Here is an 11,648-nt window from a genome sequence, read left to right as displayed (position 1 = left end):
CACGAGAATGCGCTTCAAGGTTTTTCGAAAGGCAAGAGCGCCCACTAGCGGAAAATCCTCCCCGGAGCTGTTCTGAGGAAAGTCAGAAACGGTCGAATTCTGTTTTATTTTACATCGAAATGAAACATAAAACTCACAGAATAAAGTGCATTAATCTATAACGAATAAAACAGAACAATTCGGGATGTAAAACTGATACCGCTTCCTATCTCAGAGGTAGTTTTAAAGGGAAATTCATTATTCTGTAGACTTTTTTAGAAGTGATGAGTTTTTGCCTTTGTGGTATTTTTACTGGATTCTGTCTCTAACGAACAAACTGACTGAATTGTGCTTATTCACATGAGGACTCGTTGTGTTGAGCTGCGGGCTGCAGCCGCTCCTCTAACTGCTCAAACATTATTCTAACGTGCGTTAAAGTTCCTCCAAAGCCTGATTGAAATACATTCACACTTTTCTGCAAACACTGACTTTTTAGTGAATGACCTCTAATTTGACGAGCACGCACACACACACATACACACAGCCGTGGATCACAGCTCCCTGAATGCAACATGTGAAGTTTTCACACTTTTTAACGACTTAATTCGATCAGGGCGCTTTTTGAGAGGCGGCCGCTGTGGATTGCGGCTGTTTGCTGAGCTGATAATCAGGCTGGTAGAAGGAGCAGTCCTAGCCCACCTCTCTCCCTTCCTGCCCGGGAATAAACACAGAGAGGGGCACAAGCTTTCACCGCCGGCTGGATGTTTATTGCAGCAGCATGAGCGTTAGATTGATTTCATTCAGACACGGAATGTATTCGATTAACACGGCTGACATGTGCTGCTCTGTGCTCAGGCCCCTTCTCTAAATATTTAAGTGTTTTGGTTTGGAGACCACGAAAAAAAATCCCTAAATATTAATCTAATATTTCTGCAGGGACTTTAATCTGTGTGTGAGTTTTCAGGAAGAGTTGGATGGTTTATGTGCTGCTAGGACTTTAGTTTTCTCCAAATGGTCTTTCCATCTGTACAAAAAAAGTGTAAAAGTGGCTAAAAACAGGTCATAATGTATTTTTAATAGTCCTAAAACATGCGCATTGTTGGAGTTATTCAAAGTGTGAAAGTTGGTTGAGCTGTCTGAACTACAGGCCTGCTCACTGTCACTATAATTTAATTTCATGTGAGATTGCAGCTTTTTTTGTGTGTGTCCTTAAATGTATTTTTTAGCGAATCCTGTGTTTGACAGCGCAGAGGAAGTTATGAGTTTCTTTATTTTTGAATCTCTTCCTGCCGCAGCGCTGCAGAAACGAGTCCCTCAACCCGCCGGCAATGAAGGCTGCGGAGCGTCTTTCCTGAAGATCCGCCGGCTCACAAAGGAGCGGGGAAACACACACACACACAGCTGTGAATCTCTGAGGCTCCCGAGCTGGAAAACAGTTTGGACAAGACAATGTTAAAAGAAAAAGAGGATTAATGGAAAGTTTCCTGATGACAGACTGATAATTTCATTCAAATAAAAGTACAAAGTGTTAAGAATCTCACATGCATTGAAAAAAACAAAAAAGTGTCCTATACTACTACTCCTAATAATAAATAATAATAATAATAATAATAATAATACTCATTACAACAACAATACTAATAATAAACGACTAATTCTCTGACATTTCTCTTTAAAATTGGTTTGTGTGTTAAAAAAAAGTTTCCAAAGCCAGCTGACTGCTCACCAGCTAAAATCCCTCCTTGTTTTAATGGGTCTCGGCTCAGCTGTGCGGAGCTGCACCGGCACACAGGCCGCGCTGGAGCGCTTGTTTATGCCGGAACGCACCGGAGCGCGTCGTGCACCGGGGTCGGTGGCTGACCGGGGGACGCGGGGCCGCCAGCTTCTCCTCGCCGAAAATCTTCGGCTGTGTGCGGTCACACATGTTGACAAAGGAGTCGAGATGTGATGAGAGATGAAAATAATCAGCGGTGTAACTGAAGAGGAGACCGCAGCTCCTGGAGCCTGTTGACCCGAGTTTAATAACTCATTAATATTCATCAACATTCATATCCTCACCCGTCACTGCTTCACTTGCACCTTTAAATGTAGTCGACAGCTGCAATTGGATTGATTAGTTTTAGAGTCTGCTGTCCAGCCTTAAATCAAACTGTTTCCTAACGCAGTTCTGAACTGCTGCGGACTTGTTGAGGTTATTTGTCATCGGCTGAAATCCAGCGCAGAGGAGAGCGAGGCGAGGCCGAGCCTGCTGCACTCCCGGTCGGGTTGCAGTGATCTCACTCCCGCCAGGCTCCACTGGCTGGAAGCAAACCAGCGGCTGCACAAGTCTCAACCTGGAGCTGCCAACTAATTAGGCGCTGTTATTACAGGGATTTCGTTAACTTGACGTTGATGTATTGGTCCCGCACGGCTCAAGGGTAGAAAGTGGATCGTGGTGTGCAATAACCCGCTGATAAAACACGAGGCGGTGCCAGTAATACCATTAAAATTTGTCATTGACCAGGTCAAACGACTGCTTATTTCCAACGATTGTGTGAAGGGAGTTCAGTTTGAATTCAGGCAACGCCATCTCTCCATAAAGCCGGGTCAGCAGGGTTCAGGTGGGTTTACTCTCATGTTTCTAGTTTAAAACTCCTGGAGAAAAAGAAACGAGCAGATGAAAAGCATCACACACACACACACACACAGTGGAGGCATTCAATGGATTTATTGAACTGTTCAGTCCCTTGACAATTGGGGGGAAATTACACAACAAATTCAAGATCCCACAACATAGCAAAAATGTATTATACCCACCTGAGGCCAGCCTGTCTCGCTCTCTCTCTCTCACACACACACGCACGCGCACACGCACGCGCACACGCACACGCACACACTCTTGCACACTCACAGACGCTGACCTCAAACCTTATCTTACCTGAACTTGTCCATCCTTCTACGAATCAAGACTTACCACTGCAGGCGCCTTGCCAAGTTAATCTACTACAACAAAACTGAGGGAGAGGACACGGACTGTGCGGTCGGGTGTTTTCATACAATTCACCTCCCCCCCCCCGCGTCTGATAAAACAAAACTCAAGTATTTACCGATAAAACTCAAGTATTATTATTATTGTGACTCTTTGCTTCCTAATCGTGGATCAATTTCATAACACAATCTTAACTGGGGCGGGAGTGGGAGTCAGGACATCACAGCAAGGCTAATAACATTACATCACACAGGAAACGTCCTCTGTCTCCTCCACTGCCCACGGGGGCCTCTTATCGCTGACGAGACACATATCCTGCTGTAAGTTTTGTGGTTCGGTCATGGGCAGCTTGGGAGTCGAGGCTGAGTTCACCTGCCGACTTCGAATCTAACACGAGCGTCACGTTTCCTCTCGACATGCTGCTGTGGCCTTTAGGAAAAAAATATATGTACACGGCAGACAGCTGAAGCAATAAGAAAAGAAGCGGTGGATTTATACGGTGGACAGAGCTTACGGGCAAAGGAAGCGAGGAAGGTGGAAGACACAAACCTGTCAGCTGGACGGGAAGTGAACTGTGCTTTTAAAGGCTGTGCTGTGATTTGTTACCACTGCGTCAGCCAATTTAAGAACCTGATTTTCCAAAAAAAAAAGGGAAAGAAAATGGGAAAACCGCAGGCCGACTCCCAAGCTGCACATGAGCTTTTACAGTAAAGCTGAACTAAACAAAGTCACACACGCTCTTCCACATCAGGGACTGGCGTTCTACTGTAGTTTGCTGGCTGTGAAGACGTAAGAAGAGCGCAGGCGCACAGTTGCTCGCTGTTACACCAGAGTTAAGACTTGCGGGGCGAGGGACATGTTATAGCATTCTACATCAAAAGTTCAAGTTCCCTAAAAACAGAAAAAAAAACAAACAAAAAAAAGCACAAACAAGAGTCATCTGTGCGGTGGGGATGAGGAAGGATGGAGGGAGCTGTCAGGTCCTTCAAGGGCGAAGAGCTGCCTCCTCTTCAAGGCCGAGAGGGACAGCGTGGGCCTTCACAGGGACGAGCGAGTTAACACACCGGGTCGCACCCCTTTCCTCGGCCTTCCTTCAGCACTTCCAAAACGAAGCGAGCGTTCCACGGAGGAGGAGGAGGAGGCGGAGGAGTGGGGTCCAATGATGAGGAGGGAGAGCCGGATGGGGGCGAAGGCAGGGCGCGACACGTGGACGAAGGGGGAGCAGTCTCATTCGGTGGCCTTGAGGGAGAAGGACAGCTTGGGCCTGGACTTGCCTTTGCCGAGGATGATTTTCTGCTCCTCCTTCTGCTGCTTCTGACGGTCCTGCTCCAGCTTCATGCGCTCCTCGTGAATCTTTCTCTGCTCCTCCACGATTCGCAACTGATCCTCGGCCTGTCAGACGCACACAGAGCAGACACGCAGCAGAAACAATAAGGTCAGGCAAGGACGCAAAACAACATCCTTCAAGCCAGGCGCCCACAAACTGCTGGCATTTTCCCGATCCCCCTTTAAGATCCAGCTTTACGGCGTCTGCTTTTCTTTTCGGTGTGCAGCTGTTTGATGCAGCCTCAGCTTGTACAAATCAAGCCTGAATCAAACAAACACTGCTTTACAAATTAAACAACCTTAAGCTTACACAGCCAAGAGGAAAAAAAAAAAAACCACCGGATTGTTAACCACAGCTGATAACCATCAACTCAGAGCCACTCAATAGAAGAGGTTCTTGCCAAAGGACCATTAAGTTATTTGGTCGCGTTGTGGTGGAGTGAAAGCCTCGAGGTCTCAATCAGTGCAGGACAGATATTTGTAATTAAAGACACACAAGCAATGTTAAAAGCTTATAAACCGGACATGATGGGAGTCAGGTTATCTTCCTGCACTCTGTTGAAATGAGTGACCTTATTTATAATCGGATGGGATCAGCATAGTTACGCTTCCAACAGAAAAAAATATTTTCAGATTTAAATTTGATGCTAAAATGAAACGTGAACAAGCAAGAAAACAAACAGCCTCCTTGTGTTATAATGTTGTACAAACATAATTGTTCTTTCTGGGTTTATGACCACATTTAAGTGTTCAAAGAGGTTGAATGGTGCTATTCATTTCATGTGTGACCAGGGCCGCATGCACAAAATGAAGCTGAGGGTTATAGAAAGAGGCAGAAACGGCAGCTTTGCCGGTTACAGTGCAAGGCGTACCAGCTTGGCCTGAGCCTCAGCGATCTTGCGGTTATTCTCCTCCAGGATTTTTTCCAGCTCCTCCCGCTTAGATTTTTCTTCCTCCTAGACGGGTGACACGGTTCCATGTTAGCGTACGAACAGGCTACAGCCACAAAGCACTTTATGTACACACACACACACACACACACACACACGCCTGCCCTCTAATTGTCACACACACACTCGCCACCAGTACACATACACCCACAGCTAACTCATTACACCACAGAGAAGTTTGTTTAGCCTCTCGCACATGACCACACTGTGGCATTCTCTGCAGTCAGCCTGAATTGTTTTAAAAATACAAAAAAAGGGGCAAAAAGCCTTAAAGAAACTGTGGGGGGGGAAAATGAACCCGCTATTTTTTCCCTCCCTCTACGGCCATTAACACCCTCGTAGAAAAATTTAAAGCTAAGCCACACCTAGGGCACTCACTGCATTATTGTGAAAGACATTAAAACTTAAGCACGAGAATTTAAAAAGGGGGAAACCCACTCATCACACTCATAAATAGAAGACAGATATAAATGACAGACAATACAATCTAGAAGAAAATACAATTGCTGTTTTTTTAACATCATTATAAGCAAGAGAAAAATGGATACAAATAAAGGAGGGAATAGTTTTGGCTCACCAATGCACGTATACCTACGCATTTTCCTTGCCTGTGTACCTACACAACTGGTGAAAGCATTCGGCATTAAACGGTTGAATATTTACTGTCTCGTCCGGACTGTGTGGCCCCTGCAGAGACAGAGAAGCGCTCCTGGGGTGGGTGGGTGGGTAGGTAGGTATGGGGGGATTCTGCCATACTGCGCCCACGGCATTCCTCTTTATAACTCTGATCTCTGTACTGCTTAACCTGCACCTGCAGCCACAGCTCACATTCATTTCTTAAAGTTTATCCTTCTCTTTACAGTGGCTCAGTCCCCATTGAGACGATAGCAGAGTGAAGGCGAGCTCAGTACAAAGTGGTGTCTGCGAGTGATCGAGGAGGACCGGACCACGGTACACTTACAGCACAGGACACAAGTCACAGGTGAGCTGAAAGGCTGCAGGCCAGCTCAGGTCAAGTGCTAGTTAGGAAGGTGGTGAGTTGTGTTTCCAAAATAAAAACAACACAAATGTATTTACAAAAAATAGCAAACTTGGCAGCAACCCTATAGGAGAAGCAAGTCATGAGTACATAACACAGTACATTTGTTTGTTTTTTTAGGGAGAAAAAGTTCTTTAACTGTATAAAATAATGAGTATTTAAAAAAAAAAAAAAAGTAACACAGAGGTTAGACCAGAGATAGTTAACCGTGTCAAACAGGAAACAGGAAGTGTAGTGGTCCGTCATTATGTATCCCAGAGCAGAAGCCGTCTAACAGAAGATTCTCAAAACAAGGCTTGTTAAAGAGAAGGTAAGGGGGGGAGGGGGTGGTAAAGAAAACCTGTACAGGACAAACTGTCTGTGAGTTAAACAACATTTCTACACATCAGATTTGATTTGAAATGTCAGAGTAACAGAGATGGGAAATCTCCACTCGCTAAAGCCTGGACCGGTGCCTTGCAGATGACGCTGGAGGCATCTAGCTGAAGCTTACTCAGCTGAATACTTTAAGGCTGACCTTGACCTTTTGGTTGCAGAAGAGCCTTGTTAGTTCTACAGTTCTGTTGGTAAACAGTGTCTAGGACTGACAGTGGGAGATTTAGAAAGAGTAGAGCGGTAGCATACAGACAGAACACAAGGCAGGAGAGGGGCGACCGAGTAAGTCCAAGTAGGTAAAGGAGGCGTGCTCGGACTACATTTCTCACCCTATTAGTACCGAGCCACTGGCTGCTCCCTGTGCAAGTCAGGGTCACTAGGCTTTAGCTGCCCCTCTCATTCACAATACATTATTACTGTAGTGTAAACAAACCTCCTTTTCTTAATGATGCGGGGGGAGGTTGGGCACAGGGTTTGTCAGACAGCTGTCTACCTTTCCTCTCTAAAACGCAAAGGAAAGAAACAAAGAAAGAAGCAAAGGGGTAGCAGTGCTAACTTTAAAGAAGCCTGAGGAGCTTCCTTTGAGAACTGCATAAGAAAGGTCGTTACAGGGCTGGGCTTCTTATTAGAACCTAAGCTAAAGCCTGGCTAACCTGATACATGACTATGTCACATTTTTTAAAGGAGCTATAAATTTAAGGCATTTGGGAAACATTTAAAAATGGCCAGTGATGTACAGAGACGGTGAATGTAAAAGTGTCATCTTAAAAAAATAAAAAATAAAAAAGGCTCTTTATTACAGACATCAACAGAGATGCTTACAAATATGAAAGCAAAAGATCAGGCCGATCCGGTGAAAAAAAATATGAAACAGAATACAGGCACTCAATTTCTGTAGCTCCGCCATGGCAAAACTCTCACTGGCAAGTTGGGGAATCCCCTTGAGACAGCAAAATTACCTGTGGCAATATTCACCTGTAAGTACGAACAGACAATCTTCATCTTTAAAGCCTAAATTGCTGCTTCAGTTCCAGCAATATTCCTGCTGTTAGAAACCCAAACTCATTGGTGCAAAACCTGGTAAGTGGCGGTGAGAAAATAAAGAACGGAGTCAACTGAGTCACAATTTAAGGTGCAGGTGTGCATTAAATATTAACGCTCGTTGACACTTACTGTTACTTACTAATACTCTGTATTATTAATTTGTGTACGCTGTGTGCAGAGAAACTCATGTTATCATTAAGTATAACTTAAGCTACTGCATGGCCACTTTCAGGCTATGCATCTACCCTCCTTGCAGTGAAACTTGTACCATGGCGAGATTACGCTCTGAAAAGTAAACAGGGAGCGGTGGGAGGTCCCTCTACCTCCACCATGTCCCACAGAAAGGCACCAGTCAGAGCAGGTGACTGGTGAGGGAGATGGGGAAAGGGGGTAAAGGGTTGGGGAGGTATGTAGGAAAGGGAGGGGCTGCGTTCCAAACGACCGAGCGTTACCTCTCTGGCTTTCTGCGCTGCCAACTCAGCCTGCCGCTGCCTCTCCAGCTCCTCCAGCAGCTGCCGTTCCATGATGCGCTTCGCCTCCTCGACACGTCGCAGCACCTCCCGCTCTATCTCGTCCTTCCGCTTCTCCAGCTCCTCCTCCACCCGCTTGGCCACCAGTTCCTCCACTCGCCGTGCAGTCTCCTCCTCGATCAGCTTCTCTTCGATCTCCTGCTGCCGGCTGGAGGACGGAGGAAGGAAAAAGATGGAAGGGGAAAAGACATATAGAGGGATGGTTTACAGGAAATCAGGGATGGAACAATTTTTCATAAAGCTGATGCTCTCATACAAACACAAACACATAAAAAGTTAAAAACACAATTTCTGAAAATGTTTAACCTTTTAAAATTTTAGATCCTACTCTGTGAGTAGAAGTCACCATATCTCATATAAAAGAAGTAATTATCACTTTTAACATTTACAGCACATGTTCTGCCCTGTGCAGCATTTTGTCTTTGTTATGGAGCTCTATCAGTGATCTGTCACAGTCAGTTACTTTACAGGTGGTGTCCCTGCAATTCACATTTTTGACATTGGTCTACAGTAAGTCTAGCATAGTTTTTCGACTGGTTTGGTAAAGCATGCTTAGCCAGTGTTGTCTTCATATGAGCCCCCACAGCAGGGGCGACCACAGGGCCATAATAACGCAGGTCTCTGCGGTCACTCCCCATTGAGTGGAAGCGCTCACATCAGGCCCTGCGTAGGAGAGGGCCCCCCGGCCACATTTGTCCTCAAGACAAACTGAATGGTTCAATATGTGTGATCATGCAGGAAACTTAGAAAATAGCCTAAATGTTTCGGTAGAAATTTGACTCACTACATCAGCCTACAACCCCTGCAGGGATGAATGAGTCTGTCCAACACAGCAGCAGACTAAAGGGTTAACGCAGAAGGGAGTCACCTGTCATCCTGGCTGCCCATTGAAAATGCTTTTAAATTGTTCTTTTTTTCCTCCAACTGCACTCTGAAAAGGAAGCTATTAAGAGCTGGGAGGTGTTTTGTCACATTGATTCTGGCACAACTGTAAACACACAACCTACCCGCCCTGGGTTTGATTTCATCCTGTCAGCCACTGGGAAACCGGAGAACTTACCCAACCCAGACCCAACTCCTTCCTTATCTACAAGGTCTCTGTGTCATGATATTTACATTTGTATGCCTGGTTAAGTGGCCCTGTGGCTATTAAGAAGTAAAAAAGAGGCACTCAGGAGGCCAGGTGTGGGACTGCGGCTCAGATCTCAGGTGTCTACGCGCCTCTGGCTACCACACACACTTTCACAATAGTAGCTTCCCTGTCCAACAGAACCCACCAGCAGACAAATAGCAGCCCACGGTCATTATGTGTGGCAACCATAATGTGCAGAGTCGTGACAGCGTTGCACTTTACTCAGCACTTCCTGAAGCAGCAACTGCACTGTAGTTGGAGTACTTTGCTGAAAGGCTAATTGAGCTTAGGTACTGTAAGCATGCTCTCCTCCATGCACAGTATGTAAAGTGGGCATGAATTTTTAGTACATATAACGATTTATTACCCAAGACTGCTACCAACTATTATTTCCATAAAAATTCATCAATTTTATTTCCAATATCTACTGCATACCTTAAGGTGAGGCCAAACAAGCACCCAAAAACACCTTCAGTGTTCAAGATAAATGGTATTAAATTGTTTTAAGAGGTTGCACAGATGTTTGGTATAGTTGCTCAATAAATGACTCAAAACTGCCATGGATAATTCAGGGATGATTACTTTGCTGTTCATAGGTTGCGATGTCTGTAAACAACATATGGAACACACCCTCATAACATTTGTGATGTTTGCACAACATATAAATAATAAGTTCGGAATGTTTACATATCAGTTATATTAAAATCCAAATGGCCTCATAATGAAACTAAAACTTAAGGTGCATTCCAAGTGAAAAGGTGAACTGGTCCCTGCGGTGCAGCTGTCTGCTCTGACAGGGATGATTATCTCCCCTGTGCAGACAAGGCCCTGCAGAGCCTAGCTGACGTTAGCATGCTTTGGCGGCTAGCTTGTTAGCATTAGCTCGCTAGTGCAAAGAGCTAACGCTAACAATACAAATGAATGCAGCTAACCTAGCACTTAGCTTAGCACTTAACATTCATGCAGTTCACCACGGGCAACGTTATGTAACGCTACAGGTGCAGAGTCTTATCTTGAAATATACTTACATCTTCCTTTGCCTTTCCATTTCTGCCCTTCTTTCCTCCTCCTCCTTCTTCTGCTTCTCGTCCAGGGCATTTCTCTTGCTCAGCGTCCTTCCGAAGATGTCGATGCGCTCCGGCGGCGAGGCTGCCCTGTCTCTGCGGGACGAGGCTGTGGTGGACCGTGAACGAGAGCGAGATTCTCTGCGGCGGTTCCTTTTCGATTCTCGGGACTTGGACCGCTTCTTGGACCTCTCCCTGTCTCTGGACCTCGACCGAGACCGGCTCCGTTTCTTGCTGTGCTTGCTGCTTTTGGAGTGTTTAGACCGCGACGAGCTGCGGCTCCGAGAGCGGCCCATGTTGACCACCACTACTAGTCGAGCGTTTACACCAAACTGCTGTGCCTTATGGCGGATATGTGCACAGTATCTGGACTTCCGTTCCACTTGCTCCTCTTTTAACTTGCTATTTAGAATAACTGAACAAGTGGAATTGCTTCAATCGTTCTATTTTGAAGAAATAACCATTTCAAACTGGTTGTTATTTTGCCCTACTAACTCGCTAAAGAAAGATGGCGGTTTGTCGACTCTGTAATTACCCAGCAGGCACCGCGGCTTTCGGTGTTTCCCGGCCGTTTTCGGGATTCCGATCATGCGTCCATCCACTCGCATCCATGATCCAAATGCACAGTCTCGAGACTTTCCTTTACTTTTGTCACAAAAATAGTTTGGAAAATAGTGACTATATAATGTAGTTAGCGATGTTTGTCTGCGTTGTCTGGTGTTGGAGAAATCCATAATAAAGTGTGTGCATATTAAATCTCGTTCATAAAAACTACTCAATAAACCAAAATACTTTTAGGTCAACTACAAATAACTGAGCCTACTGATTCCATTGTTGTCAAGTGAAGTCAGTTTTATAGAGACCAAATTCACAAGCCTTTGCCTCAGATGACTTGCCATTCCCTCCATGCAGCTTATGCTAGTTTGTACAGTTACATCAAGTTTGCACTTGCCTTCAGTTTTAGCTTTACATGATATATTTAAATCCTATTAAGCCCACCAGGATGTTTAAGAGTCAAAAAGCCTTGTTTGTTTGCACACATGACAACTTTATCCTCTCAAATTAATACATAGTGCATACAAATTACACATTTGTACTTCATATGTTTTCTCAGATTTAATGTGTGTGTACAAATGAACACATCAGTAAACAATAATTTGCATTTTATCAGATGTTTGAGTCATGTCGAGGAGAACACAACATTATACATGTATACAGGCAAACTGTAGCAGCTGGAAGGA

The 11,648-nt window shown here is 45.0% G+C and overlaps 1 protein-coding gene across 1 annotated transcript; it reads right to left on the bottom strand.

Moving 5' to 3' along the window:
• Positions 1 to 2,671: 2,671 nt before the first annotated feature.
• LOC121616451 (arginine and glutamate-rich protein 1-B) lies at positions 2,672 to 10,935 on the bottom strand. The gene is made up of 4 exons (XM_041951220.1): positions 10,372 to 10,935; positions 8,134 to 8,359; positions 5,146 to 5,229; positions 2,672 to 4,339 (listed from the first exon to the last, which is right to left on the bottom strand). Exons 1-4 carry the CDS (start codon positions 10,701 to 10,703, stop codon positions 4,175 to 4,177), a joined length of 807 nt encoding a protein of 268 aa, XP_041807154.1. The 5' UTR covers positions 10,704 to 10,935; the 3' UTR covers positions 2,672 to 4,174.
• Positions 10,936 to 11,648: the final 713 nt, after the last annotated feature.

This window comes from Chelmon rostratus, chromosome 13 (genome assembly GCF_017976325.1).
Source record: "Chelmon rostratus isolate fCheRos1 chromosome 13, fCheRos1.pri, whole genome shotgun sequence".
NCBI lineage: Eukaryota > Metazoa > Chordata > Actinopteri > Chaetodontiformes > Chaetodontidae > Chelmon > Chelmon rostratus.
This window is presented reverse-complemented; position numbering and strand designations above follow the sequence as displayed.